The following is a 26970-nucleotide window of genomic DNA, read 5'->3' on the forward strand; positions in this document are numbered from 1 at the left end:
ATAATCTAACAAATCACACCTCATGGAGTTGTAATATAAATGCCAAAAATGTTGCCTTCGAACTTTATAAAAATTCATCAACACCTAAAAATCGCATGCAGACTGATATTTCGACAAGTCATTTCAACGTGTCCAATACCGTGCTTGACAACGGATTAATAGGAATTCCAGGCACAGATAGGCGATAAAAACATGTGAGAGTTAGCGGTTCAATCAGCAGCAGCAGCCCCCCGTTATAGTAAGTCTGCTTGTCTGATAACCCCACGGTAGTCTCGGTCTTGGTAATGCCCTTAACATGAGTACTTTGCCTTTGTATCGGCACGCTTTTCATTAGCACCGCCACACGCACGCTCCCTGAATCCTCCCCCCTCACTTATTATTCCTCATTCCCTCTTCACTTTTCCATCGCCCTCGCACTTTCTCCTCCTTCCGCGCCCGATTCCAGGAACTTATTCACACTTAATATCGTCATGTTATTCCGGTCATTCACGCAACATTTTCCCACTTGCTTGCGGCTCTCGCATCGAATATTCTCAGAGTCCACAAAGGAGGTTAGTCAGGTTCGAATGAGTTTTTTATCACGTTCATGGTGCAGAAAGAAACCTTGTCAGACTCTCACCAGGGTCATAAAACTACTCACTGCTGAAGCTCTTAAACACAACGTCTACGAAAGCCTTATCAAATGTGGGTGGGTGGGTGTATAAGCCCAAATTTCCAAAGGCCACAAAGGAGATTAGTCAAGTTCGTATGAGATTTTTTATCACGTTTATGGCGCAACAGAAGCCCTGTCAGACTATGGCTAGGCTAATAACACTACCAATGGCAATACTTACACAACAACCTGAACGAAAGCCTCATCAAATGTTAGTAAGTGTAAGCCCCGAAGTGTTTCATATTATGCTCCTCAAGGGTCTTATCAAACTATCAATAGGCTCATAACACTACCCAGGGCAATACTAACACAACATCTATGAAAGCCTTGTCAGATGTGAATGTGTGTAGACTCCGAAGTGTTTGAGAATATGCACTTCAAAGGCCTTGTCAAACTATTACGAAGCTCATAACACTACCCGGGGCAATACTAGCACAACAACCTCTACGAAAGCCTTGTCAAATGTGAGTGAGTGTGTGTAGACTTCGAAGTGTTTGAGAATATGCACTTGAACGGCCTTGTCAAACTATCACGAGGCTCATAACACTACCCGTGGCAATACTAACACAACAACCTCTACGAAAGCCTTGTCAAATGTGAGTGTGTGTAGACTCCGAAGTGTTTGAGAATATGCACTTCAAAGGCCTCGTCAAAGTATCACTAGGCTCATAACACTACCCGTGGCAATACTAACACAACAACCTCTGCGAAACCCTTGTCAAATGTGAGTGTATGTTTGTAAGGGCCGAAATGTTTTAGAATATACACCTCGACGGTTTATAACACTATCCAGGACAATACTAACACAACAACCTCTACGAAAGCCTTATCAGATGTAAGTATGTGTTTGTAAGCTCCGAAATGTTTTGAAAATATGCACATCAGAGCTAACAGACCTAACCTAATGGTGGTGATTAGTAGGAGGAGGAGAAGGAGTAATTTTAGTAATTGTTTTTCGCAACCAAAGCTGTGTTATGTGTGTTGCGTGTTTGTTTGTTTGGCTGTTGTGCGAGTGAGTGGGAAAGAGGATGTTTTTTTTTTTCCTTCAAACTCCACTTCTCTTTCCTTCTGTTCATACTTACTACTTATTTTTTTTATCATGAATTATCTCCAGAAAAAAAAATCGTGCCACTAAAGCAAAATACATTACCCTTTACATAAGCCAACCCGCATTCATATCTTTTTTTATTGTTATGTATATGATTCGATTCCTTTTTTTTTCTCGTCCAGTTTTTTTTTTATGCAGGTCTTTTCTGTACTGTTTGATGATGCAATACTTCATTTTTTTTGCACACACACACACACACACACACACACACACACACACACACACACACACCTCCGGGTAGTTACATCAGCAAAACTACTTGGAGTCACCCTGGACAACAAACTCACATGGAAGGAGCACGTCTCCCAGCTCACCAGATCTGCCACCTATAAACTGTACCTGCTGAGGAGACTCAAAACGCTGGGGGCCCCTGAGTGTGCGCTGGCGAGCGTGTACTCCTCGTTCATCCTCCCCAAACTGACATACGCGTCCCCAGCGTGGTCTTCCTCCATCAACATCACGCAGCGCCGCCAACTTGAACGCGTCCAGAAGCGAGCCTGCAAAATCATCCTGGGCCCTCACTACACCAGCTATCAGGACGCCCTCGACTCCCTCCATCTCACCAGCCTACAACACCGTCACGAGACCCTACTACACCGGTTCGCAACCAAGCTTCTCAACCAGCCCAGACACAGACACATCCTCCCACCCGCAGTGAACCGCCCTCAGCAATCAGTGCGACACCACAACATTATTGCCCCGATACGGGCACGGACTGACCGCTATAAGAACAGCGCAGTGCCCGTGATGGTCAAATATATCAACAATGCAAATTAAGAGCAGCACAATTTGTATGTTTTGTAAATATTTTTCATTAGGACTTATTGTTGTTGTTATTATGATTATTATTATTATTATTATGATTACTATTATTATTATCATTATTATTATCGTGATTATTATTATTATCTTTACTATGATTATTGCTATTATTGTTATTTCTATTTTCCTTTTTATTTTTATTTTCGATCATACTACTTTGTTCATTTGTCTCATTCATTTCATTTCATCTTCCATTGATGTATATTTTCAGCTCTAGGGCTGCCTGGTACTTCATGAAATAAACCGTTTATTATTATTATTATTATTATTATTCCTCTTCTTCCGGATGGACGGGCAATATCGCTTTGTGTGTGTGTGTGTGGTGTGTGTGTGTGTGTGTGCGTGTTTGTACGAGCTCAAGTGTCTCAGGACAATTCAGAGAGAGGGAGAGAGAGAAAAAAAAAGACAGACACAGACTAACACATATAATACTAGTAATGGTAGTAGTGAAAGTAGTAGTAATAGTAGTAGTAGTAGTAGTAGTAGTAGTAGTAGTAGCAGTAGTTATTGTTATCATTATCTCTTTCAGTGCCGGAGTAAAAGTACTAATAACAGTAGAATTTGCAATATTCACGGTAGGGAGAGTGTTCTGTTGTGGTTCAAAGGATCAGAATGCCTTTGTGATGGGAGCAAAACACAGCAATAGCCAAGGCACAGGTTTCGATTATGGTAGTGGCTGCAGGTGGCTTTAAACTCGAAAAAGAGGATGGTTGCTGTGGTTGAGGATGGTAGAGGCGAGAGATGTGTGAGTGTGTGTGGCAGAGGTTAGGGCTAGTGATAGTGATTACTGTGTTTGTAATTGTGTGTGGTAGTGGTGGTTTTAGGTGGTGATGGTGATGGTTGTGTTGGTGTTAGTGGTGGTGTGTGGTAGTGGTACATGATAGTATGGTGATTGTTGTGTTAGTATTAGTATGGGAAAGTGGTACTGGTGGTGGTGGTGGTAGTGGAAGTGGTGGTGGTTGATAAGTGGTAGAAGTAAGGAATGGTGTTTTGATGGTCCCCTTAATAGTAGTAGCATTAGTATATGGCCGTGGTAGTTGTGGTACTGATGGTTACTTGTGCTGGTAGTGTTATGGGTCATTCTCAAACGGTTCTCCACCCAAGCACACACATTTAACAAGGCTTTCGTTGGACCTGTGGGCATTTCCCTGGGTAGTTTTATGACGTGGTAGCAGTTTGAGAGAGTTTCTGCACCATAAACGCAAAGAAACACTCATGAAGACGTGCTTAGCCTCTTTTATGACGTTTAGAAATGATTGATGTAAGAGAAGGAAGCGTCTAAGAAAGAATACCGGCTTATTTGAAAGTGTGATGATGGTTGTATTAGTATGTAGTAGTAATAGTAGGCGATATTGGTAGTGGGAGTGTTATTGTTAGTGGTGGTGGTTGATACGCAGCATTACTCGGCCGCTCCACCAATAATAACATTAACATAATCACGCCCTGATGTAATGCCAGCAACAGAAGGCGGCCGAGAAAAAACACATGAGCCAGGAGCGAAAAATAGTAGAGAGACGGACAGACGGACAGACAGGCGTGGGCAGGTACATCAGGAGGGCGCGTGCAGCATAACACACACACACACACACACACACACACACACACACACACACACACAGGAAGGGAAGAAGGAAGGGAAAGAAAGAAAGGAAGGAAGGAGGGAGGGAAGGAATAGATTGAGGACACACACACACACACACACACACACACACACACACACACACACACACACACACACACACACACACACACACACACACACACACACACACACACGCACAACCTCCTCCCTCTCTTTCCCTCTCCAATCTCTCAACTCCTTAGCACGTTTCAAATTCCCTTAAGAAAAAAAACAACGTATAAAACAACCTTCATCCTTCGATTTAAACTCCGCCGTAACTTAGACCCTCGCGCGCTCTCAGGCTCGCCGCGTAACTTTGTGGATGATAAGGGGAGTTTTATGGTTGGGCGTGGAGGCGGAGAACTGAGGCGTGGTTTAGAGAGAGGGAGAGGGGGAGGAGGTACAAGAGTGGCTGTGCTGAGGCTTGAACGATAAGCTAGCGAGAAAACAAGCAAGCGATTCACTACTCATTTACATACGAGAAGAGAGAACGGGAAAAATGTTTGAGATAGGGCTTGTGTGTGTGTGTGTGTGTGTGTGTGTGTGTGTGTGTGTGTGTGTGTACGGAAGGGATGTATGTATGTGATTGAAAAAGGGTTGAAAGAGACGAAAATAAGGAAATAGAAATGACAGAGAGAGAGAGAGAGAGAGAGAGAGAGAGAGAGAGAGAGAGAGAGAGAGAGAGAGAGAGAGAGAGAGAGAGAGAGAGAGAGAGAGAGAGAGAGAGAGAGCAAACGCCTATAAAAACTACTGACATGTATATTTGAAATCAGAGAAGCAGGATGATTCGCAACAGACAGATAGACGGACAGAAAGACAGACAGACAGACAGACAGGCAGAGGGATAGAAAATTCACCCCGTAAAAAATAAAGAAAAGAAAGAATAATGTTAATCTAGCTGACAGTGTGTGTGTTTGTGTGTGTGTGTGTGTGTGTGTGTGTGTGTGTGTGTGTGTGTGTGTGTGTGTGTGTGTGTGAGTTCATATTTTTCAGTATTTTCTCAGATTTCAGCTTTTTTTTTTTATCTATTCAAGCTTTTATATATTTTTTTTTCTGATCAGTATATTTCATCAAGCATCAACGAATATTTTTTTTTCTCGTATTTAGCCTTCCTAACAAAACAAAAACGTAAAATATCAAATAAAATCAAAAATATTCTTCGCAACATCCATTTAAGTGAGTTACAATATTATGAAAACTTTTTAGTCATTCTCTTTCGTTTTACATATTCATCCCGCTGTCACGTGTGTGTGTGTGGGGGGGGGGAGGTGAGAGAGAGAGAGAGAGAGAGAGAGAGAGAGAGAGAGAGAGAGAGAGAGAGAGAGAGAGAGAGAGAGAGAGAGAGAGAGAGAGAGAGAGAGAGAAAGAGCATGTGTGTTAGTTCGGGTGTGTGTTTCTGCACTGAGAATATAAGCAAACTCATCTCATTTCCACATGTATTCATCTCATACGATTAGGGAAACGCGTGGGTTACAGTAGATTGAAAGAGGCCCGGGATGCAAGGATAGAACACGCGTATGTATGTATGTATGTATGAATGAATGTGTATATGTATGCCTGTGTGTGTGTGTGTGTGTGTATGTGTGTATGATGCAGTATTAGATTTTCAGTTTTTTGGTATATTTTCAAAACCTATTTTCATTCTTGTTTGCCTCATTGTTCAAATCTTATGCTCATATCTATGCTAATATGCTTGTACGTGTGTGGCTGTGCTTGTTCTGTGCGTGTATATATATGTGTGTGTGTGTGTGGGTGTGATTATGTAGGTATGTATGTTTGTATGTTTTATTTTGTGTACATCTCCTGCGGAACATATATTGACTCGTATGCCGTTCAAAGGTATGACACTATTGATATAAGTCTGATAAACATGTGTCTTTCTATATGTGTGTGTGTGTGTTTTTATATAGGTACTAGGTGTGTGGGTTACTATTAGAATTTCTGAGACTATTTATTTTTACTGGAGATTCTAATGTGTGTTTTAATGTGTATATGTATGAATGTTGGTTGGTAGATTTACTATAATTTAAAAGTCCATTAGTTTTTCCGTGATATTTTTTTCCACTTCCTGATCCCCACCGTAACCAGACACACCTTCGCTATCTGTTACTAGAGGCTGTTGCTTTATACATCTGTTCTCGTTGTAAGCGGGTCACCCATTACCAAACCCTGCTATCTCATGGCATTATGGCGGGAAAGGAGCACTCATCGTCTGACTATTACTAACATGCCCTTCTAGTTTTGATGCACATGTCTATCCTGCTCCTATTACGATATACATGTAATTGAGTATGAATCTGTATGTATGTGTATTTGGGTGCGAATGAATGAGTAGTTAGTTGTGTATGTGCGCGTGTTTTTTTCGTCTGTAATATATACTTGGTAGGTAGGTATGTAGGATGGGAGTTACGTATATAGATAAAAGGTATTGTATGTCTGTTCAAAATACATTTACTCCTAGATCATTTTTTTCGGCACTCGTAAAACTTCACCATCAGAGCATCACACAACACAAGACAACACACAGCGTAACACACACACAACACAACGAAATACACCTCAGCAGAATTCCTCCGCAAACCTCACTTGTCTTGCTCCTCAATAATTCCAAACAAAAATAGAAAGAAAGAACAGCTTCGTGGTGCGGTGGGTCGAGTGAAGCAACAAAGACTAAATAGAGAAAGTTTGTGGATCCGCACGAAATAGGAAGGAGAGAATGAGGAAGCGAGGAAGGAGGAGGAGGAGGAAAAAATGGAGAAGGAACTTGAAGAAAGGAAAGACACAAAGAGCGAGAGGGAGAGAGGAAAAAGTCTTATCTGTACCTTAGAACGAGATATAATGAAGAGATGAGAAACAAAGAAAGGAGAAGCAGGAGAAGAAAAAGGAGAGGGAAGAGAAGAAAGGAAAGACAAAGAGAAAGGAGAGGGAGTTAAATAAATGTAAAATGACAAGATGCAGAAACACAACCGAGCACTTTAAGCTCTCGTTACACAAGACACAGTTTCCAAACACCTCAGATACATGCTTCGGACATGATCTCGTTCTTCGCAGCGTTCATAAATGTGTTGATTTTTCTTAAACCAGAGAACGAAGTTTACCCCTAAGATCACGCATTGTCTCATACATAATTAATATCTGTGTCTTGTAAATGTTTTCGGCAATGGATAATTAGAAGAATATATTAGCTCAAGGATTACATTGAGTATATTAGACTAGGGGATAGGGGTATTAGTAGGATATGCTAAATAAAGAATTGGATACAGTATAGTAGATTAAAGATGAAGGATTAGTTGTAGAATAAATATATAGTGGTTAGTGAAAAAGATGTTCGTAGACTAAAGTGTTATTAGAAAAATGTTCATGTGCTACTATATTGTTAACTGCCAGTTTTGGAGCCAATAGAGACGCTGTCTTTTTGTATATCAGAGGCAAGAATCCCAAAGGATCACAACCGCCGAATGAGTCCAAGTCATTAAGGTATCTTAATAATTCTGATGACTTAAAGGCAATAGCGCTTAATTTTACATTCTGGGGACAGGACGGAGGCAGGTCCAATACTTCATTACATTGTTTTGAATTAAAAGTAGAAGCCAAAAGATTAACTTTATCCCTCGAACCATGGCAGATTGAACCATCTGTGCAGGACAGAGGAGGTAGGCTTGAATCCACACCAAAGAGGGACTGCTTAAGAGCTGACCACATTGAATGTGGCTGGGAGGTCCCAATCAGAACATTTTAAAGGTGTTCATTGTACTCATCCTCAGCATTAGAATATATACGCTGGGCTGCAGAACAGAGACTAACATAATTCTCCCAAGTCTCGTGTGAGCGCAGTCGAGACCATTCACAGTAGGCAACTTGCTTTTCACGCTGGGCTCGTCTGCAGTCATCATTAAACTAGGCTTTGTCCTTACGACCACTACGAATAATTTTAGAGGGAATTCTTCTTTCGCTTATCTCAACTAACACACTGTTAAGGGCATCGACTGGACTATCAGCCTGAAAAACTTCCCGCCAGACAATGTTACTACAATCGGCACTACAATTGGCACGTGACTTCAAGTATACTTTGCGCGAGAGTGGCTCATCTGGAATTGGCGAAGAGGTTTGAATATTAATAGACAAGCCAGAGTGGTCTGTACTGCCAAGGGGAGGGACTACCTGTGCAGACATCGGTGAGGGGGCATCGGTTAGAAGAAGATCTAGGCAGAGTAGCGGGCCACTTTTCCTATTGTTTACATTTTTTGTGCCCTTGAGCTGTCTCCTTTGTTGTAAAAAAAAAAATACCCGAAGTGTAAGTTAGATTTTGAACAAGTTAGTCACAACCGGCGAGATTAGTGAAGTCCAGGGCAGCGCGACCGTGTTGATTAGTTGGTGAAATTGAATTCTCGACTTGATAATTGACAAGGGACATCGCCGAGGAGTGAACCTGGAAAATATTGCTGCATTGCCTCGGCGGGTAAATACTATCACGAATACTTGAGGTCACCAGAACTTTCCGGCTGCGAGGCGTCATCTGGTGTTTGTGGTTATGCTGTTGTGTTTAGTCTTACTTGAGAGGTTCGGTTGTATGATGTTATCTCGCATCGGTTATTATTTTTACAGCAAGGGAGACAACTCAAGGGCAAAAAATAAAAACAACAACAAGAAAAAGCCCTCTAGACGCTGCTCCAACAAAATAAAGGAGAGCGAAAGGCCGGAAGAGGGGTCAGCTTCGGGTGGAGAAGTATCTTGAAACTCGCTTCCGTCCGTTGCCCTCCCAGAAAACCATAATAGTTTAGTTTGCGAGTCTACCTAGGAGCGTAAAGGGTCATTTGGTGGCAGTGGCGATGCCTTTGTTGTCAGTCTTAGTCCAAAGCTTCGGCTGATTAATGTTATTCCACATCGGTATGTTTAGTTTGAAAGGCTACAGAGGAACGTCGAGCATCGTTTGGTGTATATGTTCTAGTCAACCTCAGTGTCAGCCTTCTCCTAAGATCTTTATTGTAGCCCCAAATTTCTAAGCAGCATACTTCCTCACTAGTTCTTTGAGGAGCAGGAGTTTTGTGGAAGTTTATCCCGTTGTTTTTCTTTTGTTTCCCCTTTATTTCTTCCTCTGATGTAAAGGAAAATGTAAAATGTGTGTAATTGGTGTTGCCTAACCTTTCGATTTTACTTCTTGGTGATGACTACGGTGATGAAGACGATTAGGAAGTTTGGGTACCGTAATTATGAAGGTGAAAACTATTGACGGTGGAAGTCTTATCGCTGATGGTCTGTAATTATGATGGCGTTGACGAGAATAGTGAAGATGGTGGTAGTAGACAGATTACATCATCCTTATGAATACAACCCACGTGAAGCTTTTAGTAGTAATGACCATGATGAGGGAAAAATGACACCGATAATGATGAGTAACAAATTTTAACTTCCTCTCAAATTACATGACGATGAGGACGAGGAGGAGGAGGAGGAGGAGGAGGAATCGCATACCTATCCTATCTTTTCATTCTTATTCTTTATTCTCCTTTCATTCATCATTCTCTCCTCTCATTCATTATTCTCCTCCTCTTTCTTCCCCAAAACTCCTATGACGAAGAGGAGGAAGAGGAGGAGGAGGAGGAGAAGGATCCATTTATATTTTTTTTGGTCTCCCTCCCCTTCCATTAATTTTCTTCTTTCTATTTCTTATTTTTCTCTCCTCTCTCTCCTTTTCCTTCTATGTACTTCCCTTCTCTCTTTTCATTGTTCTCCTTTCCTCCTCCTATTTTTTTTTTGTTTCCTATGTTTCTACTTTTCCAGTTTCTTCTAATCCCATCGTATCATCTTTTAAACCACAAAATAACTTAGCGTACCTTGAAACTCACGTATATTATTAAGCGAGTTTCATTATTATTATTTACCTTATTGAAGTTTCATTGCGTATCCGATTAAGGTTTCTCTGAGTGCCTTACTAATATTTCCTTGTTATATTTATTGAGCTTCATTGTCTGCCTAATTAAAGTATGAGTACCTTATTCAAGTTTTAATGTGTATCTTACTGAGTTTCATTGCGTGTATGCCCATTTAAAGTTTCATTGTAGATCTTAAGCTTCACTGATGACCTTAAGTTTCAATGTGTATCTTATTAAGTTTGCTGTTCTAATTACTGCAATGAGGAAATATGAGGAGTGTGTGGTTCCTACGTTTGCAAATACTTCTCATGGTGATACTAAAAAAAAACGAAAATAAGTAACTAAAAAATAAAGAAAAAACACTAACAATCAATCGAATCATCCTCACTTTGCCTCCATTCAAGAAAACAGAATAATAGGAAGAAATAGAAGGAAAGAAGAAAAATATGAAAAAAAATCATACAAAAGGAAACAAAAAAAAACGCAAAAATTAATCGAGAAAAAAAGGAAAAATAGGCAAAGAAAAAAAGGAGAAATTGGGAAAAGTGGAAAAAATACTAAAAAAAATGGGAATAATAGAAAATGCAAAGAAAATAGAAAAAAATTGTGAAAAATGAAAAAATGCAAAGGAAAAGAGGAAAATAAATAAAACATTTGCAAATACTCATCAAGGCGGCACTCCTCCTCTTCCTCCTCCTCCTCCTCCTTCTCCTCCTCCTCCTCTCCTCCTCCTCCTCTCTTGGTTTTCCTCGTATCGTTTTCTTCTTCCAGTTATCATTTACCTTCCTCCCTTCGCAACACATTTCATTATCCAATCTTTTTATCTCTTCTTCCTCTCCTCTTTTTCATACCTTCATCCTTCTCTTTCTCTCCTCCAATTTGTCACTCTCTCTCATTCGTTCCTTCATTGTTTTTCTCTTAATCTGTCTTTTTTTGTCTTATTTCTGTTTATATCTCAATTCCGTCATATTCCTCTAAATCTCCATACTTTATTACTTCACCCATTTTTTCCTTCCTCTTCTCCTCCTCCTCCCACACACACGCGCGCACATTCCCCGCTAAAATTTATCGTCCGTTGCCCTCCCAGAAAGCCTTGTAATAGTGTTTTTTGTTATCATTATCGACGTCTTCTACATTTTCTCGGCCGACTGTTTTATGGTCGCCTTCCGGGGAATTTCAATCTTCTTTTTCTCCAGTTAAATGTCAGCGGAATATTCTTTTTTTTTTTTTTTCCTAATGGCGTTGTCAGCAGGTTTTATTATGATGGTGGTGCTATCCCGTGTGTGTGTGAGGGGGGGGAGGGGGGGGGGTGCGTCATTAATATTTTAACACGCATTTTTTATACATGGTGAAACTGATATCCCATATTTTTATAAGGTGAAAGGTATACTGAAAGGAAAAGCTGAAAACATTTTTTACTTTGAATCTCTCCTTGTGTTACCCCGAGTGCGTGTCCTTGTTATTTTTTCACATTTTTTTATATTTTTTATATACGCCATGAATATCATATCCCTCAGATTCATTATCAACGTCAATCTCCGTCCATCGTGAAAGGTAGACTAATAGGGAGAGCTGAGAGGTTTTAGACTGTGGACGTTTTCTTCTTCTTTACACACAGAAAGAAAACGGTAGATGGTAAGAGTAATATTATCATGATATTGTATTTTTTGCTATGGTCCACTATTTTATTTCCAGGTTAATCGGAAAACGGGAAAGGAATTTTTTTTCATAATTATAGTTTTTTGTATTATCCCGTGTTTTCATTTTTAGTTATTATGAGAAATGATAACGAGAATTTTATAATGTTCTTTTTTTTTTTTTGGTTTATTTATTTGTTTTTGTTTATTTACTTATTTATTTTTGCTATGCTCCGCTGATTTCATTCCCATTTTTTTCCTCTCGAAGTTCTGGGTAAGGACTGACGTGATCCCTTCCCATAACACGTCTCGGAGTGACAGCGTGTGAGTATAAAAGAAAATTACATCATTCAATTCAGCAAAGTCCCGGAAGAGGCAAGGTCTTGATGAAAAAAACTAGGCTAATATATCGCTTAACTTTACAAGAACCGTAGATGAAAAAGAAAATACACCTCCCTTAAAGAAGTCACGGAAACAAAAGAGTGAAATAAAAACTTGTTGCGATTCTATAATATATCAAAACGAGTTATAAATAGTTATGTTATAGTCGTTATCAAACCTGTTCTGTATAGGGAAATTTTAAACAAACCGAAAACATAAATGCGCAATACATAATTCAACTCTGTATTACACTTTCTGGCTAAGGTAAGTAAGTGAAGAATAAGTGTTGTTATATACGTTATCAAACCTGTTCTGTATAGGGAAAATAGAAAACAAACCAAAATCATAAATGTGCTATACATACTTCAACTCTATATAAGGTTTTCTGGTCCAGGTCAATTGTTAGGCCTCCTCATCTTCCTCACCAGAACCCATACAGTAGGCGATATCATGTGTTATCCACCAAACTCTTAATTAACCTCTTCTATAATTTCAATCTTCATAAGTATGATATTTGTTCGTTGGCTTCTTCAAGTGTCAAATTTCATTCTTCCAAGTTCTTCTCTCCATCATTCATCAATCGATTTTCAGGTCTTATAAGTGATCTTCTCCCTCCAGCTTACCATTCTGTATATTTCTGGAGATATAAGTCTTAGTTCATTGCCTTAATATTCCCGTAACAAAAGTATGCTTTCTATAATATTTAGTTTTGACTCTACCTAAAAGTTTAATAATTCTTTCATCTCTGTTCGTCTTTTTTTTTTTTCATCTCACTGTCTATCTATTTATTTATATTCATCAATGGTTCTCTCTCGGTGACTCCCATAGTGCGTCTCAGTACGTCCTCAAATCATTCTTCTGTTTCAATACGTTCTTCGTCTTGCTTTACACCTTAAATTTAGTCTTAAAGCTAAAAGTATTTAAAATCAAATAAATAAGAACAATAAGATGTAAACAATTCAGTTCTAGTGCAAGTTCATGGTACGGGAACACGTGTACAAACAGAAAACACATAAACAGAAGAAAAACAAGCCTTCTATTCTGCTACAAATTCTTGGAAAGGGAAAAAAATGAGTCAATAAAAATAGTAAATATAGATAAATATCGTAAGTATAGTAAATGGAAAATATAAAGTAATTAAAATACAGAGCGTAGTTCAAGATCCGCCTACTCATAAATATAAATAAAAGAAAATAAATGGTTAACAGTAAAGAAAAATGAGCATTGTAAGTATAGTAAATTGTAAAGAGAAAGAAAATATAATATAAAGTGCGTGGTATGAGATCTGCTTAAACATCAATAGCCAAGAGAAGATGAAGGTTCCCCGTTCCCCCGCGAAGTGGCGTTCCGTGAAAGTCGATCTCGTTCCCTATACATCGTTAGGGCCGGGTAGCGATTCGTAAAACTTTACGTTCGGTTTTATCTTCGTGGATCTCATGGGAAATTTATGCAGGCTTAGATTTGAGGGAGAGAGGGAGGAAGAGAGAGATTTAGAGAGTGAGATAGAGACAGACAGACAGACAAAGAGACAGAGAGACAGACAGACAGACAGACAGATAGAAAGACAGAAGGACAGAGAGACAGGCACACACACACACACACACACACACACACACACACACACACACACACACACACACACACTACTTCCAACACTACGACTACTACTACTACTATTACTGCTACTACTTTACTACTTCTAACACCACTACTATTACCAAAACAGCAACAAAAACAATAACTAGTAACAACAACAACAACAACAGCAACGATAACAACAACACCGCTACTATTATTGGCACATCGCGACACAATTCCTCAAACTTTCGGCACGTGTTGTTTTCTGTTTACTTTCATAACAAAACGTAATTCAGGGTAATATTTGCTTTGCTCTTCCACTTCAACCATAAATTATCCACGCTGTCCCTCCGCCCCGCATCAATTATTCACTGGCTTATTTACGACACGGAGGACCCGACTTTTTTTTATTGAGGTGAAGGAGGTAGAATAATTTAACTGAAAATAATAATCAGTAGTATAGTTATAGATTCATTTATATCACTTTGCTTTGCTTTACTTGCCATAGATGTACTTTCGTTGTTACCACTCTTCTACATTGTTTATATTTTATCTGCTAACAGTTACCAGTATGATATGAAGTGTCGAATTTCTCATTTAGTATTTCATATATAGTATTCATATAGTGATTATTTTTTTCATAATATCCCCTTTTCATACGCATAATTTTCTCTCTATTTAAAATCCCTCACTCCTTGGCATTCTCCATTTTTTAAACAGTCATTCAGTACTGTCAATAAACTCATCAGCGTTTGGCAGAGAAAAAATATCCACTCGTTGTTGTTTTAGGTTATATTTATTTTTTCGTAGTTTCCCCTTTTCATATATATGTTATTATTTTACCAGTCACGAGCCGTTCTCCTAAACGTAAAAGTTGCATGTTCGCTTATGTATATGTATGCAAACACGGAACATCTCGCCCACCATGCTGCATTAACTCACGGCGAATGTGTGTGTGTGTGTGTGTGTGTGTGTGTGTGTGTGTGTGTGTGTGTGTGTGTGTGTGTCTAGTAAATGTGTTTATTTTATTCATGGAAGGTTTTATAGACATTCTGTTTCAAAAAAATGTTGCCATATTTATTCCCGACATTTTTGCGTCGGTCTTTTTGCATTAATTTGTTTGAATTTCTTATTTTTTTTACGCCCGTAGCTTACATATTTACACGGATGAAAGTAATGGTACACACACACACACACACACACACACACACACACACACACACACACACACACAATTGGAAATTTTGTGTCTCTCTCTCTCTCTCTCTCTCTCTCTCTCTCTCTCTCATTCTCTCTCTCGACCACAATAGATATTTTTTCCCTTCCCTCGTTGGCACTTTATTATTTTTTTTCATGAAATTCCACACCGTCTTTCCCTTCCCCTCTCCTTCCCCCTTTCCTCCTCCACCTCCACCGTTCCCCTCCCCCCCACGCCCCACCTTTCCACCGACCTTCTTTCTTCCTCATATCTTCTTTTCCAGCTTATTTTTTCCCTCCCTTTGTTCACCTTACTCCCACTTTTTTTTTCGAAGGTCCTGGTTCTGATTTAAAAAAGGAGGGTGGGTCGACTGGTCCATTTTTGTTCCACTCTTTTGCCACTTTTACTCTCATCTTTCTCTATGTTTTTCTCTTTCCCTCGGTTTGCGTGTGTTTGTATGTGTACGTGAGTGTGTATCTTTTCACCGGTGTGTGTACCGAACCCTTCCCTTCCACCCTTCGGACTCAAAGATACATTGCAACTCAAATATCAGCGGATCCTCTCAGAGTCCTGCGAATCTTTTTTTCATTCCTTTTTTCTTTGGCCGAGGTTTAGAAGAAGGAAAGTAGAGTAGAAAGCACTTGAGGGAAGCCTTTTGGAGGGAAGACTTAAAGATAAATGATTTGGAAATGTGTCAGTCTAACATTTGAATCTACACAAGTATTCATTTTTTTTATATTCTTTTCTTTATAGTCTCAGTTTACAGGGAGGAAACAAGAGTTAGTGGCACCAGAGAGAAGCTTGTTGGAGGGAAGAACTTAAAGAGAAATGAGTTGGAGACATGCAAGTCTTCCATTTGAATCTACACAATTAATCAGATTTTTTTTTTTTATGTTCTGAATTATGTCGTTGTTTTTCGCTCATTTTCTTTAGTCGTGGTTCAGAGGAAGGAAACAAAAGTGGAGACACCTTACAAAAGACATCAAACCAAGGTCGGTATTACAAGACACCTTCACTTCGCACATCAAATATTTCTAAAGGTCAAAGAATGGATGAATCAGGTTCTAATGAGTGTTTTTTTAGGTTCATGCTACTGAAGAAGGATCAAACTACCACCAGGGTCATAAAACTACTCCTGGAAATGCCCTAAACTCATACGAAAGCTTTGTCAAATATGTGTACTTGGGCGGCGATATGTTTTAAAATACGCCCCCAAATCTTTTTTCTTCCTTTCTTTCCTTCTTTCTTTGGTCGAGGTTTACAGGAAGGAAACAAGAGCGTGAAACAACTGTCGGCAAACCTCAAACCTAGTGATAGGGAAGACTTGAAGAGAAATGTGTTGGAAATTTGCAAGTCTACGTTTTGAATCTACACAAGCATTCAGGGTTTTTTTATTGGGTTGAAATCCGTCACTGTTTGTCAGTCGAACCTAAGTAGCATATATATTTAAGTTCATGTTTAAGTTGTTGTGTTTCGTTTTCTTTGAGCAAGGGTGTGCGTTTCTATTTGCTACTCTTTTTACCTTCCTTTCATTAGTATGTGTTTTACGTAATGCTTTTATGATTTTTTTTTTTTTTTTTTTTTTTACCAAGGGTGTGCATCGCTTTTTCTTTCTTTGGGTACACTTCTTCTTCCTTTACCTTCACTAGTCCTCCTTTTAAAGCTTTTATGAGAGTTTTCGTTTGCTTTTTCGGGACGAACATGTGCATCGTTTTATTTGACTTTCTTGCTTTCCTCTGTGCAGTATTTGTTTGGAGGCTTTCATCGCGTTTTTTCAATTTCTTTTGGTACGAGAATGCGTGAAGTGATACACCGGGTTCATCGTTTTCTTAGATTTTAGTTATCCTCATTCACTCTTATTCCAGTATGTTTCTTTTCAATATGTATCATCCAGACGATATGATTCTCTACCTTGTTGCACCATCAACTTCTATCCTCTCTGCAGATCTTTTATATATAGCCTCATTTAGATGATTCAAGTATGTGTCTTGTTCCACCGACACTTCCCTGTGAGCACTAAACGATCTGGTATTATATCCGTGAACGCAATTTGCGACCGCTGACGCTGCAAAATATTAAATGATATCGGAAGTGTCAGGGCATACGGGAGTGACGATTATAAAGCTAGTGAACATGTATTTGAGTTTTTAGCACTTTTTCCTCACACGTTTCTCTTCTTATTACCCCCTCCTGGGATTCTTGCAAAGGCTCAATAATTTCCCTGAACATTGAGTTGGCATTTGTGATTTGCTTTCGAAGTCAACGTTAATAGACTTTTAATTACCTTTCTCACACGTCTTTGCTCTTGGCTTTCTCCCCGACATCTCCGCGCCCATGGTTTCTACCTGGGACGCTTGCAAAGGTTTAATCATTATCCTGGATTTTGGGTTAGCAGTGGTTGGGCGTGTGTTCGAAGTTAACGTGAATGGAGAAGTATCTAGCTTCCTACCTCACACATCTCTGTTCTTGGCCTTCTCCTAGCCTTGATTTCAGCGTCTCACTTGCAGAGGTCACATCATTTTCCTGGACTCTGGGTTAATGTTGGTTTGGTTTGGTTGGGATTTTTGTTCGGCGTTATTATGAAGAGTTTTAAGCCATACACCTTTAATATCTCTGTTCTTCGCCCCTTCCCAAACCCCTTCGTGACTGATTTCAGCCAGGCTCACTTGCAGAGGCCACATAATTTTCCTGGACTCTGGGTTAATGTTGGTTTGGTCTGGTTGGGCTTTTTGTTCGGCGTTATTATGAAGAGTTCTAAGCTATACACCTCTAATATCTCTGTTCTTCTCCCCTTCCCAGACCTCTTCGTGACTCTGATTTCAGCCATTGTCACTTGCAGAGGTTAAATTATTTTCCTGGTTTCTGGGATTGCGTTAGTTGTGCTTGTCTTCAAAGTTAATATAAAGATTCTTAAGCTTCATACCTCAAACGTCCCTGTCTTTGCCCCCCTCACAGACCTTTCCGTGGCTGTCGTCTCCGCCTGGGACGCCGACGATGCCTCTGAGGGGACCAACGCTAAGCTCACGTACTCCATCGAGAAGAACGTGATAGACGAACGCACCGGCGAGGCAATCTTCGCCGTGCACCCCGAGACTGGCCTGGTGCGAACGGCTCTGTGCTGCCTGGACCGTGAGACCACGCCTGAGTACAACATCCAGGTGGTGGCGACGGACGGCGGAGGACAGAAGGGTGAGTGTTGGCCTTGTGTTGCGTCGTGTTTTGTTTTGAATGTATTAGCGGTAGAGAGGTAAAGAGAGAAGAAGGGAAGAGAGTGAGAGTAAATGAATTATTGACCGAGAAAAAAAAAGATAAATCGTACTAGAGTTTGATATATAGACAGATAAATATAGTGAAAGAAAGAAACAGACAAGCAGACAGATACACCAACAGAGACAGAGGAACACAGAAAGACATAGAAATATACAAGCAAACATAAAAAATACACACACACACACACACACACACACACACACACGGTGGCTGAGTCGTCAAAGTAACGGCCTCGTGTTCAGGAGGACGCGAGTTCAATCCCCGCCCGGTGCCACCAAGCTGGGATTTTTCAGCCGCCGCCGAGTGGCTTAAAACTACCCACATGCTGTCCAGAAGACCACCTATCAACCCGGACTCTAGATTCTAGGATCAAAGATGAGCTCTGGGAGGGCAGCATGAGCCAATGCAAGATGGCGCCACTATAAACACTCGCCTGCGCCAGAACGGGCTGGGCCGACCATCAGGACCTACCGGAAAGAAGCCTTGGACCGACCATCAGGATCCACCTGGATGAAGCCTACCGGCGCAATAGGCTGCAATGTAAAAACACACACACACACACACACACACACACACACACACACACACACACACACACCACAACTAAATAAGAGAAAGACAAAGAGAGAGAGAGAGAGAGAGAGAGAGAGAGAGAGAGAGAGAGAGAGAGAGAGGGAGAGGGAGGCCACTGTAGTAGACTTCCCAGCCGAACCGTTCCCTCTATCCCTCTGGAGCAGTGCGTGGCGGGTCTCAGCCGGGCAGTCAGTGGAGCGTCCAATCCTCTGAGTGAGCCTGGCGCCGTAACGGAATGGCTCGGGACTTTGTGGCTACTTAGGCGGTTATCCTCGGGTGTTGTTTTTTAGAGGAAATTTCTTGTGCTTGAAATGATTGGCTCGTATTGAAGTTTTTATTGATGTTATTGGTTTTGATTGGGTTTGTTATATATTAGTGTGTTATATGTCTTGATAAAAAGCTACATATCTCTTTTCAGCATATTTTTTCCCTCTTTTTCTATCTCTCTGATCATACAATGCTTCCTTATCCTCCTTTTTTTACTCATCATCATCATTATCACTTTTTTTCCTCCATCTCCTTCTCCTCCTCATCCTCCTTCTCCTCGCTGCAAAGACATGTTAGTGAATGAAAGTGAGGAAGGGTCTCTCGTTGTCTCTCCATTTATCTGTCCCTATGTCTGAATGTATCCTTTCCACAATGGTAAATCAACGAAGAGACGTGAAAAGATCGGAAAAGCAACGACAGATACGCAAAAGAGAGAAGAGAGATAGGAAGGACGTGTGTACGGATTAGCTAGAGAAAATGAAAAGCAAACGGAAACAAAGAAGATATAATAGTAGAGAGAGAGAGAGAGAGAGAGAGAGAGAGAGAGAGAGAGAGAGAGAGAGAGAGAGAGAGAGAGAGAGAGAGAGAGAGAGAGAGAGAGAGAGAGAGAGAGAGAGAGAGAGAGAGAGTAGCCCCAAAACACGGAATTCATTCAGTCATTACCTTACCATACGACCCACTCAGTCCTTTATCCTAATGAGAGAGAGAGAGAGAGAGAGAGAGAGAGAGAGAGAGAGAGAGAGAGAGAGAGAGAGAGAGAGAGAGAGAGAGAGAGAGAGAGAGAGAGAGAGAGAGACACACACACACACACACACACACACACACACACACACACACACACACACACACACACACACACACACACACACACACACACACACACATATATACAGCGTTTATGTTGCTCTTCATCACGACACCTTTCTAATTACCTCGATTATTAATGGAAGGTAATAGAGGAATGAGGAGGAGGAGGAGGAGGAGGAGGAGGAGGAGGATATGGTTTAAAAAATAAGCAAGAAGAAAATGCATGAACAAGGAAGAGAAATAAGAGGAGGAGGAGAAAGAAGAGGAGGAAGAGGAGGAGGAGGAGGAGGAGGAGGAGGAGAACTAGTAATGAAAATGAACGAAGAGTAGAAGACAATTAGCAAAGCAGCGCAAATAAGAAGATAGAAAATAGATTAAGGGAATGGAGGACGAAGAGGAGGAGGAGAAGGAAGAAGAGGAGGAGGAGGATCCATTTTAGCACCAACAGAACAATCGACAATAGTTTTTTCAGCGAGATTTCCACCAGAATGCCACCAAATTTCCATTCCCTGCAAGAGAAAGTGTGTTAGTGGCAAAGATTTACCTTGGCAGTGATGCAGAAAACTCTACGGACACAGCCAGCCTCGTTTGTTTTACCGCGACTCCCGTGATGGACAATGCGAACACGTCAGCCTCAGCGCACGCCATAACCTATGCTCATATTTTTAGTTTCGCTTCTGACTCTCTCCCTCAACGAACCTACGAGTAATACTATTTCCATCTTTGACGTTATTGAGGTAATTGTTTATATATTTCCTAGGTCACATTTGTATCACGTTCGGGTCATATTTGAGTCACATTTGGTTACATGTGGGTCTTAGTGTCTCTTTTTGTTCTTAATCTAACATTGCTATTTTAGTCATCTGTTAGCAGGACGTCCACCTCTCAATATTCGTATCCTAATGAGAAATTTCGTGTTTCTCTGAGAGCCACTCGTTTCACCCAGCTCCTTTGCTATACATCTGATTCTAAGTGTATCGCATAATCTCAGATAGTTTTTGGTTAGTCAGAAAATAATCGAAAGTCAAGGAAATCATGTAAGTAAAGAGTAATGGGAGAGCTTCTGCGGAAATAAGCTTAGAGGTCTCGTGGAATTGCACCGTTTGCTCCCTCAATAAAGAAAAAAAAGAGGTAAATCAGGAGGTGTTTGTTATATGGGAACCGTGAGAACATGGATTGCTGTGGTATTGGTGGTGGTGCTGGTGGTGATGGTTAAGTTAGCAGATGATGGTGATGATAATGATGATGACAGTGAGAGAATGATGAAGTGGGTAACGATAACAGTCTTCTCCGTAGATGGTGTTAGTGGCGGTAGTAGTGGTGTGTGTGGCGGTAGTGTTTGGAGAAAAATTTATGCTCAGGGCTGACAGCTGATTGGCAGGTGGTGAGAAATCTTACCGAGAGGGGAATGAAGAGAGAACAGGAAGTGAGATTGTTCGAGGCCATAGATAGGCAAGGGAAGGGGGAAAGGTAGGAAGACAGACAGACAGACAAGTAACTAAAGCGGACAGGTGAACAGACGCAGGTACAGTAAAACAAAAATAAAGAAAACACTATAAAGTTATCTATATTGAACATTAGAGAAATCTTACCAGGAAAAATAGGTGACAAGTTAACTTGCAAACACACACCACGAGAGAGAGAGAGAGAGAGAGAGAGAGAGAGAGAGAGAGAGAGAGAGAGAGAGAGAGAGAGAGAGAGAGAGAGAGAGAGAGAGAGAGAGAGAGAGAGAGAGAGAGAGAGAGAGAAACAATCTCCCCAGTGTGTCCAGGATTCTCTGAGATTCGAAGCGGCTCAACGTAAGTGTCTCAAAAGCTTCGACTCCTTCGTTCGAGACTCAAAAGTAACTCAAAACTCGCTTTCCAAGATCGTGTGTTTGGGCTTAGTGTTCTTTTTTTCTTTGTTAAACCTCGAGAATTTATTTATTGTTTTGTTTTCTTTTAAAATTGTCCTCGTGTTTTTGTTTAAGTCTTTGTTGTTTAGTATATATGTTTTAGTTGTTTTGTTGCTTTGATTTAGTATTGTGTATTTTCTTTTTACTTTTCTGTTTGTCGTACCACGAAGCGCCTTATATTTAGTCTTCTCAAGTTATCTTCGTGTTTAGTAATCTTGTTTTGAATCATGTTTTTTTTTTCATATGCAAGTTTTTTTTCTTATGATTTCATGTTACTAAAAATTATATATATCAAATTATTTCCAATCGATTTTTCTTTTGCTAATCATCATCATCATCATCTTCAGTCACAACAGGAAACACTGCAGCCGCTTCTAACCATATCATCTGTTTGTCTATAGAATTATTAGTTGCACTTTTCCACACACACACACACACACACACACACACACACGCACACACACACATTGCATACTTATTCTTATTCCACGTAACTCTTTTCCCTCGTTTTCCCGGACAGTAACGAATGACGCTCTAAATAAAGAAAGAGAGTAAGGAAAGGCGTAACAAGGGATAATAGCTTACATAACGACTAACGACGGACATAATAACGAATAATGACGGGAATAACGACACTGGAATAACTGAGGAGGCGGTGGAGTGGCGGGCAGCACACGGCAGCAATGAAAACAAGGCATAGAGTCATATTCTTAAACATTTCGACTCCCAACTTCACGTACTCGCCAAGGCTTTCGTAGGAGTATTGAGCATTTTAGAGGTAGTTTTATGACCATGGTGATAATTTGACCCTTATCCAGTACCATAAACCTAAAAGGACAATCATTAGAATCCGACTGATCTCCTTTTTGAACTTTGGAAATAGTTAATGTAAGAGGTGGACGTGTTTGAAAATACGACCCATTGAGTTCACCACCAACGGCAGATTGATTATAATTATCAGCGCTGCGGACTGACCAAACACGTACCTTAATGATACTTGTCAACCTTGATATTTGCGAATTCAACTGCGGCTTAAGTGGGCTCAGTGAAGGTAGTGTGAGCCAAGAAAGAAGAGGAAAGGCGTCAGGCTAGATAATTATATATGAAAACACTCCACCTTCGACAGATCGATTACAAGTTTTGTAAACTTACCAAACACACTATTACTTGTCATCCTTACTAATTGTGACTTCGAGTGTGGGTTAAATGAACGCTGTGGAGCCAAGAAAGAATAGGATTAGGAAAACAACGAGGAAGAAAAAGAGATGGATAAAGACCAGGAGGTGAAACAGAAAAGAAGATAACGAGAAGGAAGAGAAAGGAGAGGACGAGAGCAAAAATGGGCAAAGAAGAAGAGTAGAAAAACGAGAAGAATGAACAGGAGGAGGAACAATACATCGAAGAGAAGGCTAGAAGATTATCATGTATGAAAACACTCCAATCTGTTGTTTGTGGCTCTGAATCTACAACTTAGGTTTCGGTTGAGTTTGGCATCGATTTCCAACGTATAAATATTGAGCACAAAAGAAAGGCATCACTTATAAAGATTTTGCTCTTTTTTTTTTTTTTTACAGCTAAGGAGACAGTTCAAGGGCGTAAAGAAAACTAATAAAAAAAGATAGAAATGAAAAAGTTATTCATTTCAAAGAAGAGAGAGAGAGAGAGAGAGAGAGAGAGAGAGAGAGAGAGAGAGATACATACATACAGACAGACAGACAGATAGACAGAGACAAAGAGATAAGTAAAATACTCCCCCCTCCTCACGTATCAGACACAATTATGTTACGAGAACTTGCGCGTGAAAGGACGAAGTCAAGAAATATAAAAAAGGGGACACGTGCGCTTGTCTCGGAACAATTGTATATGAGATTCGTATCGCCTTGTAACTTTTATTCCCCTCGATAAGTTGACAGAAAAAATATCCCCCTCACTGAGCATCGCTAGAAGGCTACACGTGGAAGAGAAAGGAGGGGAAAAAATGAACGTGATGTAGATACGTAGAGAGGTTAGAGTACAAGAAAGAGAGACAGCTGATAGAAAAGTTACCTATTTCTTCTACTTTGTGTTTCTTTGCCGAGGGGGTAAGAAAAACGATACATGTTCATGCTAATAATGTCGGAGTAAAAATTAATAAGAAGGATGATATTAGCTAAGGAAGGAAAAAATAATTTGATATATATATGCAGTAAAGTCAGAGTTAAAATAAGAAGAGAAAGGGTACTTATTTCTTCCATTTCAAGTGTTTCTTTGCCGAAGGGAATAACGAAAGTGATACATAGGAGCTAGTAAGGTCTTTGTAAAAATAATAAAGATAATATTATAAGGGGAAGGACAAAATAATGATGTGCATATGTAATAATATCAGAGTGAAACTAATTAGACAAAAGTAAATAATGCTTCTCTTCTAATCCGTGTTTATCTGCCAAAGGGAAAGTCAAGTTCAATATGACGGGTTCCGAACACCGACCAGGAAACAGCACACGACTCATGGACCAGTATAGCCGTCCGGCCCTTCCGCTAGAACAAGACGGTTAAGGGAACGAGAGGAAGCAGCAGGAGGAGGCAGGTAGTTACGCCAAGTTAGGTCAGAACAAGAGCGTTAATATGGCCGGCAACTTGTGTTTCAGTGACATGTCAGGGCGAGTGGAGGGGAGGGTTAGACATGGGCTTGCCTGGAACGGAGGATAAAGTGGAGGAGGAAAAGGAGAAGGAAGCGGAAGAGGAAGAGAAAGAGAAGGAGTTGGAGCTGAAAGTGAAGAAGAAAGAGGAAGAGAAAGAAAACAATACCGACGAAGAGAAAGAGGAAGAGAAAGTTAAGCAGGGGAAAGACTAGGAGGAGGAGGAGGAGGAGGAGGAGGATAACTACGAAGAAAACAACGAGGAAGAGATGGATCAGGACTAAGAGGGTGATGTATACGAAGAAGGAGGAGAACAAGAAGGACGAGAAAAAAGAAGAAGAGGAGAAAGAGAATAGGGCAAAGAAGAGACGGATGAACGAGAGCATAAAAGCTGCCAGAAAAAAACAAAAACAAGATTACAACGAAAAGAGAGCAAAGAACAGAAGATATGTACGAGAAACAGAAGAAACAAGATAAAAATACGGAAGTCAAGAAAAGAGGAAGGAATCGAATAAGACATAAGAGCCATAAAAACGAATGTCAAAAACGTGAACTAGACACTGGAGAAGGTGGAGAAAGGAGGAGAAATGACATAGAGTTCAAAGACGAGGACAAGAAACAAGATAAACAGAAGGAGAAAGGACCATAGAGAGACATAAAGGACAAAGAAGAGAACGAGAAACAGGAAAAAAACAGAAAGACAAGAAAGGGCAACAAACGGACATAACAGACAAGGATAGCGAGGAACAGGGGAAAGAGGAAAAGGAGGTAAAAGGAGCAGATGAGGATATTAAGGACAAAGAAGAGAGCGAGAAACAGCCGGAGAAGGAGACAAGTGAAAGTGACAGCAAAACATAATATCGTTGCACTTTGTAGCTGAGGAAGGAAGGAAGGCGAGTCTGGTGATGACATTAAAGAAGAGGAACAAAAGCCAGCAGCGTTATTGGGGACGAAAAAAGAAAAGGAATAGAAAATAAAAAAAAGAAGCCACGTTACCGGAATTGAAAGAAGAAAAAGAACGGAAAATGAAGGCATGTTAACAGAGGAAAAAGAAGAGACAGAGAAAAGAAAATAGAAATCACGGTATTGGAAGAGAAAGTAAAAAGCAAAAAGGGATTGGATGAAGTCGTATCAGTAGAGGAAGAAGAAGGAAAAGAGAAAGCGAAAGAGAAGCCGCGACATCGGAAAAGAAAGTAGAAGAAAAAGGGAAAAGGAGGAAAACTGAAAGAGGAGAAAAATAAAGGACGAAGATAATGAGGAAAGGAAGAGAATAGGAAAGAGGACAAGGGAACACGGAACGGAGGAAAAGAAGGATGAAAATGAGGAGACTGAGGAGGAAAAAAAAACAAGAAGAAAACACGAAGACGAAGAACAAGAACAAGAATAAGAAGAAAGTTGATGAAAAAACAAAAGTAGAAAGGAAAAGATTGAATAAATAAGGCTTTTTGGGAAGAGAGAGAGAGAGAGAGAACAAGAGCATGAACTGTTGAATGCGGTGGAAAGTTTGGCGATGAAAGTCGACAGACAGACGCCCATGAGTGTGAATGAACCCCGATTTTACATGTTTCTCCGTGTATTTTTTTGTGTGTGTGCGTATGTTTGTTTTAATGGGGGGCGTTGTTTGTGTGTGCGTGGGGGGTTGTGTATCTTGTGGGGAAGGGGGGGGGTCCGTCTGTCTCTCTCTCTCTCTCTCTCTCTCTCTCTCTCTCTCTCTCTCTGGGTGTGTGTGTGTGTGTGTGTGTGTGTGTGTGTGTAAGAGAGAGAGAGAGAGAGGGAGAGGGAGAGTGAGGTAGTGTGTGTGTGTGTGTGTGTGTGTGTGTGTGTGTGTGTGTGTGTGTGTGTGCGCAGCGTCGAAAACAATCACCCAAACTTTTAACTCAACACAGCTTTAACACAGAACGGTAAAACTCGCAAATGTTTTCTTCTTTCAATTCATTTGTTCACTTATTCAGCCTTTCAAATATTCCGTGGTTTTTGCTGTCCGTTAATATATTTGATTTCTAAGTTTCTTTTATGTTTCAATTTACCAACACGTTATTCTCTGCTAATACCTTATCGCTTAGTAAGTTTATTTATTTATTTTGTTGCTTATTTTTTTTTTATTTACCTTATTTTTTCAATGATTCACCTACGTTACATCTTACGTGCAATGAGATGCTTCGAATAGACTGGTTAGAGAATGGGTATGAGTCCTTTTTCTCTCTCTCTCTCTCTCTCTCTCTCTCTCTCTCTCTCTCTCTCTCTCTCTCTCTCTCTCTCTCTCTCTCTCTCTCTCTCTCTTTTGTATCTATATATGTATTTTAAGGATGACTGGTGCGAGTGTAGGGGCTTCATTGAGAGAGAGAGAGAGAGAGAGAGAGAGAGAGAGAGAGAGAGAGAGAGAGAGAGAGAGAGACCCACCCTTGCGTCCAGTGATGAGGGCAAGCTTTTAAAACTAGGTGTAACAGTTGGTCGTTTTCTGATTGGAGGTTTCGGCCGCTTGTGATTGGCTGGGCGACAGAGGGCGTGGAGGGACGGGGAGAGCTTGAACAGATGGGTAGTGCGACATAGCTCGGCTTAGGTGGTAGAGCGCTATATTTTTTTTTCTATAGTCACTACGTATGGAAAAAGGAAAACACTTGAGGGACCAGTAGTAGGCTTAAGGGAAAGAGGAGTAGTAGGACGGTAAGAG

At 40.4% G+C, this 26970-nt stretch overlaps 1 protein-coding gene across 1 annotated transcript in view; it reads left to right on the forward strand.

Moving 5' to 3' along the window:
* LOC127009473 (uncharacterized) overlaps positions 1-18059 on the forward strand; it is a gene marked incomplete at its 3' end in the record, with an annotated part of 124639 nt that extends 106580 nt beyond the window's left edge. Inside the window, 1 exon segment of the mRNA XM_050882571.1 lies at positions 17826-18059. Within this exon segment, the coding sequence (XP_050738528.1) occupies positions 17826-18059 (234 nt within the window).
* Between the last annotated feature and the right edge of the window lie 8911 nt (positions 18060-26970).

Source organism: Eriocheir sinensis, chromosome 41 (assembly GCF_024679095.1).
Source record: "Eriocheir sinensis breed Jianghai 21 chromosome 41, ASM2467909v1, whole genome shotgun sequence".
Classification (NCBI taxonomy): Eukaryota; Metazoa; Arthropoda; class Malacostraca; order Decapoda; family Varunidae; genus Eriocheir; species Eriocheir sinensis.